Consider the following 17,553-nt stretch of genomic DNA (forward strand, 5'->3'; position numbering starts at 1 on the left):
AGGCGCGGTGGCTCACGCCTGTAATCCCAGCACTTTGGGAGGCCACGGCGGGTAGGAGTTTGAGACCAGCCTGGCCAACATGGTGAAACCCTGTCTCTACTAAAGATGCAAAAATTAGCTGGGTGTGATGGCAGGTGCCTGTAATCCCAGCTACTCAGGAGGCTGAAGTAGGAAAATTGCTTGAACTCAGGAGACAGAGGTTGCAGTGAGCCGAGATCACGCCATTGCACTCCAGCCTGAGAATAACAGAGCAAGACTCTGGCTCAGAAACAAAAAAGAGGCAGGGTCTCATTTTGTTGCCCAGGCTGGAGTCTAGTGGTGCAATCACTGCAGGCTTAACCTCCCAGGCTCAAGTGATTCTCCTGCCTCAGCCTCCCAAGTAGCTGCGACTACAGGCACATGCCACCATGCCTAGCTAATTTTGTTTGTTTGTACAGACCGGGGTCTCACTATGTTGCCGAGGCTGGAGTACAGAGACACAATCATAGCTCACACTGCAATGTCGAACTCCTGGGCTCAAGCTATCCTCCCACCTCACCCTCCCAAGTAGCTAGGACTACTGGCGTGCACCACTATGCTCAGCTTATTTTTATATTTTTTGTAGAGACAGGGTCTTGCCATGTTGCCCAGGCTGGTCTCGAACTCCTGGGCTCAAGTGATTCTCCTGTCTCAGCCTCCCGAAGTGCTGGGATTCCAAGTGTGATCCCCAGGCCTGGCCTTCCGAGGTTCTTTATGCAAAAAAGCAGATATGCATCTCTTCCTTTTTTTTTTTTTTTTTTTTTTTTTGAGACGGAGTCTCAACGGAGTGCAGTGGCGTGATCTCGGTTCACTGCAACCTCTGACTCCCTGGTTCAAGCGACTCTCCTGCCTCAGCCTCCTGAGTAGCTTGGGATTACAGGTACGCAGTACCATGCCCAGCTAATTTTTGTATTTTTCGTAGAGATGGGGTTTCACCATGTTGGCTGGGATGGTCTCGATTTCCTGACCTCGTAAGCCGCCTGCCTCAGCCTCCCAAAGCTCTGGGATTACAGGCGTGAGCCGCTGCGCCCGGCCTTCTCTTCCTTTCTTAAGTGCCGACTGCAAAGAAAGTGACCCTGCCTGGCTTGGCCCGAAGACCCCTACCAGGATGCTGGCACTTGATCTACTGACCAGATCCGAATTCGACCACCCTCCCCTGGTGGCAGCACGCAGCCAGGTGGTATGACAGCTGGAAAGGGGATCTGTCACAGTCTGTGGAGTTTACCAAGCTTAAGAGGGAAACCACCTAATCCAGATGGCCTGGCCCTAAAAGCCGAGAGGCAGCAGGTGCCAACCCCGGAGCTTTGCGCCTACGCCGGGAGACAAGACCATTAGGGACTCCTGGCCATAGCAGATGGATGCTGGAAACCAAGTCATGCTGTCCTCCCCAGCCCTGTCCCTAAACAAATGAATGTCTTTAGAAGAACCTATTACAGGAATCACTAGACAAACAAGAACGGGGCCCAGTGAATCACAAAGGCACGTCGATGCAGTAAGCCTGCGAGGCTGGCGGGAGAAGACAACAGGCTGCCTCTGCGGTGACTGGGCCCGGACCGCCTCTTAGCAACGTCCCAAGCCATTAGGGAGCACTTTGTTTACCTTTCCCGGGAAAGTGCGCTTCCTCACTCATTGGCTGCACTTAAGCCCCCAGGTCGTTGCTCCCCCAGGGCTCTGGCCATTCAAGCCCAAAGCAAAGGAAGCCACGATGGTCTCTGCTGCGGGTGGCGTGGGCAGCGTGGGCAGCGAGGGCCCGGCTCCTGGGAGCCCTCCCTGGGGACCAGCGGGAGGCTCCCCAAGGTTCCAGCTCCCCCTGGCGGACAATCTCACATGGTCTCTGAACTGAGTCCAAGAGGAGACTGCCCTCAGCCATGTTTTATTTTTGTCCTAGACAAGGTTAAATGGCGTTTTTCTTCTAAGCCAATTTACACTCACAAGTCCGCTGCTGAGGGAAACAGCTCCAAAAGCCAGAACCATATTTAGCCTTGGTGACTCTCTCAGCAGAATCCATTTAGGAACATCCCTATCCACAATTACAACTTGCTAAAACAAACGCCCACCAGGTGAAAGACGGGGGTGCAGGAAGAAGGAACCCTGAGCGGTGAGTCCTTCGTGGGGACAAGAGAGCCTGGGAAAGGGAGATTGCTCTGGTGCTCAGCTCTGCAGTTCAATGGCACCAGCTTTTCTACTTTTTTTTTTTTAATCAGTGAGATGGAGTCTTGCTCTGTCACCCAGGCTGGAGTGCAGTGGCACGATCTCGGCTCACTGCAGCCTCCACCTCCCGAGTTCAAGCAATTCTCCTGCCTCAGCCTCCTGAGTAGCTGGGATAACAGGCGCGTGCCACGACACACAGCTAATTTTTGTATTTTTAGTAGAGACGGGGTTTCACCATGTTGGCCGGGCTGGTCTCAAACTCCTGACCTTGTGATCCATCTGCCTGGTACTCCCAAAGTGCTGGGATTACAGGCATGAGCCACCGCGCCCGGCCGCTTTTGTATTTTTAAATTTTTGTTTAGAGACAAGGTCTTGCTCTGTTGCCCCGGCTGGAGTGCAGTGGTGTGATCATAGCTCACCGCAGCTTCCAACTCCTGGGCTCAAGTGATCCTCCTGCCTCAGCCTCCCAGGGAGCTGGGATTACAGGCACACGCCACTGCACCTGGGTCATTTGTTTTTTGTAGAGATGGAGTCTCACTATGTTGCCCAGGCTGGTCTCAAACTCCTGGCCTCAAGCAATCCTTTCGTGTCAGCCTCTCAAAACGCTGGGATTATAGGCGTGAGCTACCATGCCTGGCCTGTGCCCAGCTTTTAACCTGTACTCCTCTCCTGCATTGTTAGAACCACCTAGGTGGGTACATACACAGATGAATAAATAAAATAATTTTTTTTTTTTTTTTTGGAGACAAAGTCTCACTCTGTTGCCCAGGCTGGAGTGCAGTGGCACAATCTCAGCTCACTGCAACCTCGGCCTCCTAGGTTCAAGTGATTCTCCTGCTCAGACTTCTGAGTAGCTGGGATTATAAGCGTGCACCCCCACACCTGGCTAATTTTTGTATTTTTAGTAGAGATGGGGTTTCACTATGTTGGTCAGGCTGGTATCGAACTCCTGACCTCATGATCTGCCCGCCTTGGCCTCCCAAAGTGCTGGGATTATAAAGATGAGCCATAGTGCCTGGCCAATAATTAAAAAAAAAAAAAAAAAAAAAAGAACCACCGGCCAGGAGCAGCGGCTCACACCTGTAATCCCAGCATTTTGGGAGGCCGAGGCAGGTGAAGAGTTCGAGACCAGCCTGGGCAACATGGTGAAACCCCATCTCTACTAAAAATACAAAAATTAGCCAGGCATGGTGGCACATACCTGTAATCCCAGTTACTGGGGAGGCTGAGGCAAGAGAATCGCTTGAACCCGGGAGGCGGAGGTTGCAGTGAGCCGAGACTGTGCCACTGTACTCCAACCTGGGTGACAGAGCAGGACACTGTCTCAAAAAAAAAAAAAAAAGAAACACCACCTAAGACCCAGGGCCACGGAAGCAGTCACATAAGCGAGGCTGGAAGGCAGCGAGCTCCCCAGCTTGTGTCTCCAGACACCCCCGGTCCTGACCTGCGGGGCCCAGGAGGAGTGGAAGCACCGTTAACAGGCAGAGTCACAAGTTCAAATTATACCCAACCTGCTCAGGGGCCGTGAGACCTGGGGCAAGCCCCTTCGCTCCTGACATCGGTGTCCCCGTGTGTGCACTGTGGAGGGAGCAACCCCACCCTCAAGGTGTCTGGAGGATGAGAGAGAATGGATGTCACATGCCCAGCACGCTGTCCATGCCCTGCCCTCCCCGAAGCCAGGCTGGAATGTTTGTCCGTGGAAAGCCAGGGTGCTCCCTGGGGGATGAGGGGTGAAGGCAACTCCACACCCCCTCGCTGCCTGCTGTAGGTCTGCGGCACTCTCCCTCAGGTCGGAGGGTCTTGGAAGGCCAGACAACGCCTGGTCGAATGTTCCATGCCACTGCGTGCTGCCTTCTCTCCACACCAGCTACAGGCTCGCCCAGGGAGGTGGGTGACCGTGGAAAGACCATCATCTTAAAAGTCAGATGTAACTGAGTCCAAATCCTGACTCTGACTCTGACTTAGATGTGTGACCCTGGGGAAACCACTGAACCTCTCTGAGGGATAAGTCTCAACATGTAGCAAAAAAACATGTCCTGGAAAGTTTCTGGAAGCAGAGGTTTGCATCAGATGGCTCAGATGTCACCTCCCGGGCCTACATACTCAGAAAAGGCCAAATTCTGCGAGTCTAAGAATAACTAGTTGGTACCAGTGTATGAGCTACAAGTAAAGTTTTACTCTTTTTTTCTCTTCTTCTCAGGAATACTTTTTAAATAATCTAATATATCCCCTATGGAAGATTAATTTGAACATAGTTGTTTTAAAGAATAAAGATCACCCAAGCTGGTGACTCACCCCTGTAATTCCAACATTTTGTGAGGCCAAGGTGGGAAGAGCACTTGAGGCCAGAAGTTTGAGACCAGCCTGGGCAACATAGCAAGACCTCATCTCTTAAATAAATAAAACAAATAAATATAAATAATAAAATAAGCCGGGTGTGGTGGCACATGCCTGTAATCTCAGCTATTCTGGAGGCTGAAGCAAGAGGATCACTTGAGCCCAGGAGGTTGAGATCAACACATAAGACCCTGTCTCTTAAAAAAAAAGAAAAAAAAATATTTGGGTGTGGTGGCACATGCCTGTCATCCCATCCCACATCTCAGTTACTCGGGGGGCTGAGGCAGGAGGATAGCTTGAGCCTGGGAGTTTGAGGCTGCCGTGGGTGTGATCACACCATATTCCAGCCTGGGCAACAAAGCAAGACTCTGTTTCAAAAAAAAAAAAAAAAAATCCTGGGCAACACGGCAAGACCCCATCTCTACAAAAAATACAAAAATTAGCAAGGTGTGGTTGTGCGAGCCTGTAATCTCAGCTACTCGGGAGGCTGAGATGGGAGGATCACTTGAACCTGGGAGACAGAGGCTGCAGTGAGCCGAGATCCTGTCACCGCACTCCAGCTTGGGTGACAGAGCAAGACCTGTCTAAAAGAACAAACAAAACAAAGAAAAGAAAAATCACTTGTAATTTTTTTTTTTTAAGTGAGACATCAGAAGGGACTGGACCCTCCCACCCCTAATCCAAAGAGGACAGGGGTCGAGGCCACTCTCTGCACAAACGCTTAGGGGCTCCCTGAATGTGAAAGAGGAAGGACAATGATTTGGTGCCAAATGCTGCTGTCACGGGGACAGGCTGGGGTGCTCTTTTCCCAACAGCACAAATGTGTTTAAAAAGCAAATGATAGCCAGGCATTGTGGCACGCACATGTAATCCCAGCTACCAGGGAGGCTGAGGCAGGAGAATCACTTGAACCCAGAAGGTGAAGGTTTCAGTGAGCTGATATCGTGCCACCTCACTCAAGCCTGGGCAACAGAGCAAGACTCCATCTCAAAAAAAAATAATAAAATAAAAATAAAAATAAAAAGCAAATGACCAGAAGGACACTTGGTGCGTGGAGAGCCAGGGCAAGTGACCCAGACGGAATGTCAAGGGGATCGGGCTCTGGCCACTCCCCGCCCGCACAGGGACCAGCGCTTTGCACATGCCCTTATGGCAGGGGCAATGTGACCTGAGTCAAATCTCAGGCTGATCACTCTGGTTTGAAGGAAATGAGGGCGGGGGGCAGACCCTCGTCAGCATTCTTTCACCCAAAACCCGGCTGCTTTAACTGTTTCCCAAGTTCCCCCCTCAGAAGGAAGTCCTTTTCAAAAGGAAGGGCAAAGTGAGAGAAGAGAGGAGTCAGTGAGAAAGCAAGTGGGCATGTAGATGACTGATGCTCACATTATCTGAGCTGCGTCCACTGCCCGACTCTCCATTCCTCACACCGGTGGTTTCTAGGCTCAGGAGAAAGCCGGCAAGCCCCACTACCTTGGGAACAACTCCATTATACAAACACTTTTCCAACAAGGCTAAAGTCGGCTGGGAGTGATGGCTCATGCCTATAATCCCAAGGCAGATTGCTTGAGGCCAGAAGTTTGAGACCAGCCTGGGCAACATAGTGAGACCTCCATCTCTACTAAAAATAAAAAAATTTGCCAGGTGTGGTGGTGTATGCCTGTGGTCCCAGCTATTCAGGAGGCTGAGGTGGGAGGATCACCTGAGCCCAGGAAGGTCAAGGCTGCAGTGAGCTGTGATCACATCACTGCAATCTAACCTGAGCGATAAGAGTGAGACCCTGTCTCATAAAAAGCAAAAACAAAAAAACAAAGTTAAAGTCTCCATTTCAACTTGCTTTCTCTCAGAGCCTCCACCAATGGTCTTGGAAAAAAAAAAAAATATATATATATTTATTTAATATATATAAATGTATAATATATGTATTATATATTTATATATATGTGTGTATATATATATGTACACATTTCTTTTGCAAGTCCTTTGTTTTTTCTGAGACAGAGTCTCCCTCTGTCGCCCAGGCTGGAGTGCAGCGGCGTCTGATCTCGGCCCACTGCAACCTCGGCCTCCCGGGTTCAAGCGATTCTCCTGCCTCAGCTTCCTGAGTAGCTGGGATTACAGGCGTCTGCCACCATGCCTGGCTAATTTTTGTATTTTTAGTAGAGATGGGGTTTCACCATGTTGGTCAGGCTGGTCTCGAACTCCTGACCTTGTGATCCGCCCGCCTCGGCCTCCCCAAGTGCTGGGATTATAGGCATAAGCCACCATACCAGGTGCAAGTCCTTTTTAAGAACGCTTTTCACAATTTCAAAACAAATTAAAATCCAACCTTCTGATAAAGTACACCCATATGCACACTGCACACACATGCATGTACTCACAGACACACACACACACACACACGCACGCATGCACATGAGTCTCTATGCAGAGACTATCTCTGGAAAGGAACATAAAGAAACCAGGACCAGTGGCTGCCTCTGGAACAAAAACTGGGTGGTGGGAGACTTATTTTCCATAATACATTTTTTTGTACCATGAACATATGTTTCATGTTCAAAAAACCCCAAAAACCTCCTTTTTTAGAACGCCTTAAAGAACTGACTTAGTAAACAACACTAAGGTAAACTACAATTTTAGAATGAGCCTCTCTTCCCCTGTAATTCTGGAATGAGCCTTTTTGTCTAATTGCATACTACCGCCCCTAAGGAAGCGACTTTATTTTTTCACTTCATGGCTGCGGTTGGGCCATCTAAATATTAAACATCCTGCTTTCTTTTAAATTCATTGTGAAGCATTCCCCCACATGGGCTTCTGTAAACATCTCCTAGCGTGCCGACTTCATCAAGTATCTCCCCCTCTCTGGAGCCTCATGGCACCCTACCAGAGCCTTTGCACCATCGTGCCTCTGTTTCCCCAATCCACCGCAAGGATGGCCTCTGACAGGGCTTCTTATAGGACTGGATGCTTGAGTGGGCTACTCCCTCCAACCTCCCAGTCAGTGGGCCGGGATGGGTTGACCCAGCTCCTGCACCCCGAGAGCCTGGTGTCACTCCCCCGCCCATCACACCATGCAGATGCCCCACGGGTATCTCATGGGTGTCACCACAGAGTGTGCTATGACATAGCATGCCACGCTGCAGGAGTGCAGCCAGGACCCAGAATGGGGAGCAGGTCCCGTGGCCCTTGTCCTGGCCCATCTGCACGCAAGGTGTCTGCAGTGACGTCAGGTGACTCTACTCTTAGCACCCATTCTCAAGATCGCCCCGGCCAGCCTTACCCTCCATGGGAAATACTGGTCCTCCAGGCGACCGATTCCCAGGCACCCTCGGATGTTCTTGCCCCATACAAACAGCTCTCCTTTGTCTGCAAAGGGAGGAAAAGAGGGGTTGGTTGGGACTGTGTGAAGAACAAGTCTCCAAGGAGAGGATAGGTCATGAGAACAGGCTTTCTAGAACCAGATACCTACAGAGCCCACTATTCAGCTTTTACCAGGCGTTCATGCTTTCTTTGAAGGCAAAAGTAAGGGTCTGAGATGCTGTCCCCATATCGAAAACAGGTCCACGGCCAGGACTTCTGCTGTATCCACCCACGTGGGAGATGAGCACTCAAATGAAGATGGGGGCAGGGGGTGGTGCACGGGGCTAGGGGTGGTACATGGAGCTGGGGTCTGGGGGTGGTGGACAGAGCTGGGGTCTGGGGGTGGTGGACGGGTCTGGGGGTGGTGGACAGGGCTGGGGGTGGTGCATGGAGTTGTGGTCTGGGGGTGGTGGACAGGGCTGGGGGTGGTGCATGGAGCTGGGGTCTGGGGGTGGTGCATGGGGCTGGAGGTCACTGGTGCACACGGCCCGCTCTGCTCACCCCTTGTGCCCCGCCCACAATCGTGTGCCACCAAACTCTGCCCTCCACAAATCCTGGTGACACCCTGGGCTTCCTGATTTGACAGTGAAAAGTAGGACAATTTGTCATTCCTGGATTGACTGTCCATATCTTGGGAGCGTTCAGCCACAGGGCATCTAATGACCAAGTGCTGGACCCTACTTGCGCTGGGTCTAGGTCTTGTTCCAGGAGCTGGGGACAGGCCGGAGATGAAACAGACAGATGATTTTAATATATGTTTACAAACTGTAAAAACTGTCATGAAGAAAAAGTACAAGATGCTGTTTAAGAGGTCAACCCAGGAGATGGCCTCTCCTAGCCTGGCCTTCAGGTGGGACTCTGTCTGCACCAGCTGGGGCACTCCTGGGCCCATGTCACCACCGACTGTCAGGCAAAAGGCTTGGGTCATGGGAGGCAGAGGAAGTGACATGGAAAAGCCAGGACTACAAGACCTGGGGCTGATGAAGTACGGAATAATTACAAGCTGTCTTGGCCTCCCAATCTGAGCATACCCCTTGTCCTCCACACTCAGACCTTAGATAGTTTTTGTGTGTGTGTTTTTGTTTGCTTTTGAGACAGGGTCTCACTCTGTTGCCCAGGCTGCGACACAGTGGCACAAACACAGCTCACTGCAGCCTTGAACTCTCAAACTCAAGCAATCCTTCCACCTCAGCCTCCAGAGTAGCTGAGACTACAGGCGCATACCACCACACCCAGCTAATGTCTGTATTTTTTGTAGAAAAGGGATCTCACTATGTTGCCCAGGCTAGTCTTGAACTCCTGGGCTTGAGGGATCCTCCCATCCTGGCCTCCCAAAGTGCTGGGATTACAAGCATGAGCCAATGCACCCAGCTAGACCTTAGGTGTTTAACAGAACAATTCGGCCTGGCTCCCCAAAATGCTAGCAGACCACAGGATAAACCAACCAACTCTTAATTCCCAGATGGCTATCTGTAAATGCCAGGCACACAGGCAGGAAGACAGCCACGCTCTGTCTACCAACAGGCAGTAACTCACCCTTAGAAGGAGGCCTGTTGAGTCTTGGGGAGAAATCCAGAAAGGAATTTCATTTCACTGTGACCTGAAATGGCTACATGGCATGAGGGCAAATAGAAAAGCCTCTGCTCTAGTCAAATGCTTCACACAGATTTCTAAACACCTGTCTCTGCCCATAGTTTAGGCCTTAAGAACTTTCTGGAAAGTAGATATTTGTTTCCCCAAAAATTAGTCCATACAACTCTTATTTATCAAATCAAAATAGCTTTAAGAATTCATGACACCGAATTAGCCGGGCGTGGTGGTGCGTGCCTGTAATCCCAGCTACTTGGGAGGCTGAGGCAGGAGAATCGTTTGAACTCGGGAGGCGGAGGTTGTGGTGAGCCAAGATCGCGCCATTGCACTCCAGCCTGGGCAACAAGAGTGAGACTCCAACTGAAAAAAAAGAATTCATGAGACCTACACTCAGCTGCAAATGCAAGCGGCCGCTCTGGCTGGGCAGTGGCCAGGAATTCTCTGGCTTAGTCATGACCACTGCCACTTCAGTGCTTCAACCTAGAGCCAGATAAAACTCTAGCCGGCAGCCATAACAACCCAGGCCTGCCTGTTTGATGGCCTCTGAAGCCTGGAATTCAGACAATAAGTGAATAGCAGTTAGGACCCTGGTACAGAGGGTGGGCATCTGGGACAGGCCCCACGTGGGAATGAGGCCAGAGAACTCCACCAAAGATGGTATCAACTGACAGTCCCGGCCCAGATGTTTAAAAAGAAAACAATTACTTGCCATGAGATGAAAAGATTCTTTTAATTGCAAGGAAATAACTAATTTACTTGAGAATCACAGAATGAAATTAATTCAGGACAGTTTTACTATTCGAGTCACCTAAAGAGCAGCAAATTGAACCCACGGTAACTGTGGTGGAGTAAGAGATGTAACCAAGAAAAGGACACATTCCTTACCCTTACCGTGCAGGGTAAGCGGATATTCTGTGGCTTTGTAATCTGGCAGGCCTTCGGGAAAAACCTCCATTTCACTCTCCCCTTTCATCATTCTGTGCCCCGGCACTTTGGAGAAATCGGTAGATTTACCTCCGTGAAACCACGGGACAGTCTGACAAATCGGCCTTTTGCCATCCCATATCCTGGGTCAGGTCAGGGTCTGGGCTCAGCTGGGGAATGGGATTAAGCCCCACACATTCACTTCCTAATCACCCACCCGTGGATCCGCCAAGCCTCTGCTGGTTTCCTCCGGCACCACCCCTTCCTACCACCGATGGGTGCTCTCTTGAGAAAATGCATGTTCACGTTAGCCTACCCACAAACCAAACGAACCAAAATTAAAACTCCAGCGGGGGAAAACAAGACACATTATAGAACCTCGAGGCAAACAACTTCTGGCTTAGCCCTCGCTTGAGTTATCAGTACAAAGGCGCCGTTCTGTTGGATGGGTGGAACCTGAGAGCTGCCTGCAGTCTGGGGTTGAACTGGAGAGAGAACCTCTGCCGGGCTCACACCGGGGCCGTCGGGCTTGGTAACTTACTGGTCAGTGCAGCAAAGTGGCTGAGTCCACATCGGATGCGGGAAACCTGGATTTCTGGGTTGAACCTCGTCAAGCCAAAGAGAGTGGGTGGAATCATTTCAGGGACGGCACTTTCCACTAGGTTTGGACCTTTCCCAAGAATTCCATAGCCCCAGACAAAAACATGTCCTTCTCCTACATTACAGTAAAAACAAGGGTCAGTAAGTCCATCCAAGTAAGAACCCTCCCTCACCAGAAACTCAAACTACACCACCAAGGTTTAAGACATCCACACGGTTTTTTTTTTTTTTTTTTCCTCCTTGCTTGGCAAGAATATGCAGACAGAGATTTAGAATAATTCTCTCTCCCCTGCTTAAATTCTTGCTGGGGGAGTCTGTCTCGCCAGCTCTCCTGGCTCAGAACACAAACTTCCCACATCTTGAGGGTTAGTAACCTGGAGGGGACGAGTGCATAAATCAGCCAGAAAACCCATACGAATACCAGAGAATTGGAGGATGTTTTCTCCCCCTAATGACAGCTCTGTGTTTCACACTGATCAGAAGGCCAAACACATCAACAATGTCTGGCCAGATTCTTAAAAGTCTTAGAAATGATGTTTTGGTTATAGAAAGTTTAATATTCATCAGTGGTGCCAGACATTTCAACGTTATCCAAAGCTGAAGGCTGTTCTCCCATCTGCCTTTGATTTTTTGGCGGGAGAAGGCAGAGCTGGAGTCTCTCTGGCCCAGGCTAAGGGAGGGGAATTAAGTAGTTCACTCTCCACTCCAGAGGTTTGCTCTAGGATGACTCAGCTCTGCGGCCATGTGTCTACAGATAAATCGCAGGCTATTCACTTTTTGTTAAGAACTTCATTCACACCCTGTAATGACTGAGCTCAATCCAATGCCATCTTCCCATGGCCATAGTCCCTTCCTTTTTTGAAACAGGGTCTCGCTCTGTCACCCAGTGCAGTGGCATGATCATAGCTCATTGCAGCTCGAACTCCTGGGCTCAAAGGACCTTTCTGCCTCAGCCTCCTGAGTAGCTGGGACTACAGGCGTACACCACCATGCCCAGCTAATTTTTCATTTTTTCTTTTTCTATTGAGACAGAGTCTCGCTCTGTCACCCAGGCTGGAGTGCAGTGGCGCGATCTCAGCTCACTGCAACCTCTTCCTCCTGGGTTCAAGCGATCCTCCCACCTTAGCCTTCCAAGTAGCTAGGATTACAAGCATGCACCACCATGTCTGGCTAATTTTTCTATTTTTATTAGAGACAGGGTTTCACCATGTTGGCCAGGCTGGTCTTGAACTCCCGCCCACCTTGGCCTCCCAAAGTGCTGAGATTACAGGTGTGAGCCACCACACCCAGCCTTCCAGCTAATTTCTCCATTTTTTGGTAGAGATGGGGTCTCGTTATGTTGCCCAGGCTGGTCTGGAACTCCTGGCCTTAAGCGATCCTCCTGCATCAGTTCCCCAAAGTGCTGGGATTACAGATGTCAGCCACCGTGCCCAGCCATGTTACCCTCCTAAGGCTAAGATCTACAGCCTGCAAATCCAATGGATACTGACCACTCCCTATGCAATCTACCTACAGCTTCCCAGTGAGCCACCGGAAAGAAGGTCTCACCATTTAACACTGCACAGCCCGTGCCACCGCACGCAGCCTGTCGCACCTTCCCCACTCCTGAGAAGTGTAAGCACCGGGGCACATTCACCTAAACCAAAGAAAAGAGCCACACTGTTAGGAAAGCAAGTCAGTAAGGACCGGGAAGTGCTCTGGTCATAGGTACAGAGTAGCTGAGTCCCAGTTCATTCATTCACTCCACAGATACTTCCTGAACATTGCATGCCAAGCATCATACTAAGTGCTGGGGTAGAATGGGAAGCAAAAGAGACTCAGTTTCCACCCTCAGAGGGTTCTAGTCTAGTGGAAGAGGCAGATGTCAACCAAAATTAACATAAAATGACATTTGTGGCCAGGTGTGGTGGCTCACGCCTGTAATCCTAGCACTTTGGGAGGCGGAGGCAGGCGGATCACTTGAGGTCAGGAGTTTAAGACCAACTTGGCCAACACGGTGAAACCCTGTCTCTACTGAAAATACAAAAATTAGCTGGGCATGGTGGCAAGTGCCTGTAGTCCCAGCTACTCGGGGGGCTGACCCAGGAGAATCGCTTGTACCCAGGAGGTGGAGGTTACAGTGAGCCGTGTTCACACCACTGCACTCCATCCTGGGTGACAGAGTAAGATCCTATCTCAAAACAAATAAATAAATAAAGTGTATTGTTTTAATCCACTAGGTATTGGGGCCATTTGTTATGTGGCAACAGATAACAATGGCATGCCACTGGATCTGTCCCCCACAGGAAGGCCACAGGTGACATTTCTCTCAGGCCTTGGTATCAGGGAGAGCCGTACTTCTCCCCAACACCTTATCTGCTGTTTATCTTATGGAAACAATGAATCATTTAAATGAACATGTTTCTTCTTTGCTTTGCCTACTAGGAAGCTCATAGCCAAATTTGCAACCACTTCTAGCTACTGTACCAGACCACAGACGAGGCTTTTTTAAATCTTATTAGCTGACCTTTACTTTCCCTTTGTGCAGATTTCTCTATCTATTAATATATATTTAAAACCCTGCTGGGCCGGGTGTGGTGGCTCACGCCTGTAATCCCAGCACTTTAGGAAGCCAAGGTGGGCAGATCACTAGGTCAGGAGATGGAGACCATCCTGGCTAACACGGTGAAACCTCGTCTCTACTAAAAATACAAAAAATTAGCCGGGCGCAGTGGCGGGTGCTTGTAGTCCCAGCTACTTGGGAGGCTGAGGCAGGAGAATGGCATGAACCTGGGAGGTGGAGCTTGCAGTGAGCCGAGATCACGCCACTGCACTCCAGCCTGGGCGACAGAGCGAGACTCCATCTCAAAAAAACCCTGCTGCATGTTGTCAGAAATTTGATTATATTAAGGAATGTAATATGTTTATTTATTAGAGATGGGATCTCACTATGTTGCCAAGGCTGGAGTGCACCAGCTATTCACAAGTATGATCACAACACACTGCAGCCTCAAACTGCAGCACCGCACCAGCCAGGTACAGCAGTGGTCGTGCCTATAATCCCAGCAGTTTGGGAGGCTGAGGTGGGAAGATCGCTTGAGCACAGGAGTTTGAAAGCAGGCTGGGCAAAAAAGCGAGACCCTGTCTCTACAACAAAAATTTTTTTTATTTTTTGAGACAGAGTCTCACTCTGTCGCCCAGGCTGGAGTGCAGTGGCACAATCTCGGCTCACTGCAAGCTCTGCCTACCAGGTTCACGTTATTCTCCTGCCTCAGCCTCCCCAGCAGCTGGGACTACAGGTGCACACCACCATGCCTGGCTAACTGTTTTATAACAAAATTTTTTTAAAAATTAGCTGGGCATGATGGTGTGCACGTATAGTCCAAGTTACTAGGGAGGTTGAGGTGGGAAGATTGCTTGAGCCAGGAGTTCGAGGCTGCAGCGAGCTATGATAGCACTCCAGCCTGGACAACAAAGTGACACCTTATGTCAAAAAAAAAAAACAAAACCAAAGCCAACAAACAAATAAACAAAAAACTAGCCATTAGCACTATGGGGTTTTTTGGAGGAGTGACTAAAATGTTCTGAAATTAGATAGTAGTAACAGTTGCATAGCCTTGTGAATATGTTAATACTAAAATCCACTAAATTGTAAACTTTAAAATGGTGAATTATGGTACGTGAATCATATCTCTATTTTTTGAATTGGCCGTTAGTTGGTAATTGTGGAACATGAGTGATGGGAAGAAAGAGATTAGTTATACGATTGATATGGTTTAGATCTCTGTCCCCACCCAAATCTCACGCTGAAATGTAAACCCCAGTGCTGGAGGTGAGGCCTGGTGGGAGGTGACTGGATCATGGGGGTGGTTTCCCATGGTTTAACATCACCCTTTTTGGTCCTCCTGAGATCTGGTCACTTAAAAGTGTGTGGTGGCTGCCCTGCCTATGAAATAGTCATTCTTTATTCCTTTACTTGCTCTTTTTTTTTTTTTTGAGACAAAGTCTCGCTCTCGTCCCCCAGGCTGGAGTACAATGGTGCAATCTCGGCTCACTGCAACCTCCACCTCCCAGGTTCAAGTGATTCTCCTGCCTCAGCCTCCTGAGTACATGGGATTACAGGTGCCCGCCACCACGCCCAGCGAAATTTTGCATTTTTTTTTTTTAGTAGAGACGGGGTTTCACCATGTTGGCCAGGCTGGTCTTGAACTCCTGACCTCAGGTGATCCACCCGCCTTGGCCTCCCAAAGTGCTGGGAGCCACTGCGCCCAGCCTATTTGCTCTTTTTTTTTTTTGAGGCAGAGTCTTGCTCTGTCACCCAGGCTGGAATGTGGTGGCACGATGTCGGCTCACTGCAATCTGCAAGCGATTCAATTCTCATGCCTCAGCCTCCCCAGTACCTGGAATTACAGGCATGCACCACCACACCTGGCTAATTTTTGTATTTTTTTGGTAGAGATGGGGTTTTGCCATGTTGCCCAGGCTGGTCTTGAACTCCTGACCTCAATTGATCCGCCCATCTCAGCCTTCCAAAGTGCTGGGATTACAGGTGTGAGCCACCACACCCGGCTCCTTAACACTTAGTTTCCAAACCTCCCAGCACCACATCGTCGGTGACTGCATACCTGTGTGGAGTCAGTGACAGAGGCCAGCTGCAGGTACTCCGAGTTTCCCCAACCAAAAAGTCCTCCGTCGGCGGACACGGCCAGGCAGCAATCACCGTAGGTGGCAACTTGGATAATGTTCACTCCCGCCAGGTCTCCACCTAGCTTGGTGGGAGAGCTGGTGACATTGTAGTGACCCAGACCTAACACAGTGGAAAATACGGATTTTTAATTATTCGCTCTTTTAACAAACACATACACAGACTTACTATATACCAAGTGCAGTTTTAAGCACTTAAGAAGTATCAGCTCAGAAATCCTAATCTGGGGCTAGGCGCTGTCCCAACACTTTGAGAGGCTGAGACAGGCAGATCACTTGAGGTCAAGAGTTTGAGATCAGCCTGGTCAACATGGCAAAACCCTGTCTCTATCAAAAAAAAAAAAAAAAAAATTACAAAAATTATCAGGGCATAATGGTACATGCCTGTAATCTCAGCTACTCAGGAGGCTGAGGCACAAGAATCGCTTGAACCTGGGAGGCTGAGGTTCCAGTTAAGCCGAGATCACACCACTGCACTCCAGCCTTGGCAAGAGTGAGACAAGAAAGAAAGAAAAGAAAGGAAAGAGGGAAGGAAGGAAGGAAGGAAGGAAAGAAAGAAAAGAAACCCTGATCTGCTTATTTGCATGCTTATACAACTTTTTTTTTTTTTTTTTTTTTTTTTTGAGATGGAGTCTCACTCTGTTGTTCTGGCTGCAGTGCAGTGGCGCGATCTCGGCTCGCTGCAATCTCCACCTCCTAGGTTCAAGCAATTCTTTAATTCTTGTGCCAAAGCCTCCCAAGTAGCTGAGATTACAGGCACGCACCACCAGACCTGGCTAATTTTTGTATTTTTCATAGAGATGCGGTTTCGTCATGTTGGCGAGGCTAGTCTCAAACCCCTGACCTCAGGTGATCCACCCGCCTCAGCTTCCCAAAGTGCTGGGATTATAGGCGTGAGCCACTGCACCTGGTCTAAAATTTTTTTTAAATTGAAATAGAGACAGCATCTCACTATGTTGCCCAGGCTGGTATCGAACTCCTCAGCTCAAGCAATCCTCCTGCCTCAGCCTCCCAAAGTACTTAGATTACAGGTGTGAGCCACCTGCCTGATCACAACAAGCATTTTCTAATGCACTAGTGGTCTTGCTAAAAATAAAGAATCTCTAAGAGCCCATGCCATCCCCAACACCACTCCCAAAAAACAGGGAACTTAAAATGGCATGGTTAACAGTAAGCAGAGAGGCCGGGCACAGTGGGTTCACGCCATTCTCCCGCCTCAGCCTCCCAAGTAGCTGGGACTACAGGCACCTGCCACCACGCCCAGCTAACTTTTTTTTGTATGTTTTAGTAGAGACGGGGTTTCACCATGTCAGCCAGGATGGTCTCGATCTCCTGACCTCGTGATCCACCTGCCTAGGCCTCCCAAAGCGCTGGGATTACAGGCGTGAGCCACCGTGCCCGGCCCAGATCTTTTTACTGTCTCCATAGTTTGTCTTTTTCAGAATGCCATATAGCTAGAATCCTATAGTATGTGGCCTTTTCAGATAGGCTTCTTTTAATCAGTGTCATGCATTTAAGTTTCCTCCATGCCTTTCCATAGCTTGGCAGCTTATTGCTTTTTAGTGCTAAACAACAAACATTACATTGTCTGGATGCGCCACGGTTGATCCATTCACCTGCTGAGGAACAGGCCCCTTTGACGACCCTGGTTGAAGGCAAGAGTCTACAGTTCAGTGCTCTGCCTTGGGCTGCTGCCCAGGGGTTACCCCCATGGCAAGTGCCAATAATGACATTTGCCTTTGGGCAGGTCCTGTCTGTCCTTTTCTCTGCTGTTTGTGCTTGTTTGTTTGTTTTTGAGACGGAGTCTTGCTCTGTTGTCCAGGCTGGAGTGCAATGGCGTGATCTTGGCTCACTGCAACCTCCACCTCCCGGGTTCAAGTGATTTTCCCGCCTCAG

The 17,553-nt window shown here is 49.6% G+C and overlaps 1 protein-coding gene across 4 annotated transcripts in view; it reads right to left on the minus strand.

Annotated features, from left to right (window-relative positions):
* RCC1L (RCC1 like) overlaps positions 1-17,553 on the minus strand; it is a 48,568-nt gene that overhangs the window by 16,832 nt on the left and 14,183 nt on the right. For 2 of the 4 annotated variants that reach the window (XM_063646375.1, XM_055292808.2), the window contains exons 7-10: positions 15,579-15,760; positions 12,523-12,610; positions 10,916-11,089; positions 7,781-7,866 (exon numbers count right to left, since the gene is read on the minus strand). In XM_063646375.1, the coding sequence (XP_063502445.1) occupies positions 7,781-7,866; positions 10,916-11,089; positions 12,523-12,610; positions 15,579-15,760 (530 nt within the window). Of the gene's footprint in view, positions 1-7,780; positions 7,867-10,915; positions 11,090-11,509; positions 11,723-12,522; positions 12,611-15,578; positions 15,761-17,553 lie in introns of those variants that run through there. The other 2 variants (XM_055292809.2, XM_055292807.2) reach the window with 2 other exon arrangements.

The sequence above is a fragment of the Symphalangus syndactylus genome, chromosome 9 (genome assembly GCF_028878055.3).
Source record: "Symphalangus syndactylus isolate Jambi chromosome 9, NHGRI_mSymSyn1-v2.1_pri, whole genome shotgun sequence".
Lineage (NCBI taxonomy): Eukaryota > Metazoa > Chordata > Mammalia > Primates > Hylobatidae > Symphalangus > Symphalangus syndactylus.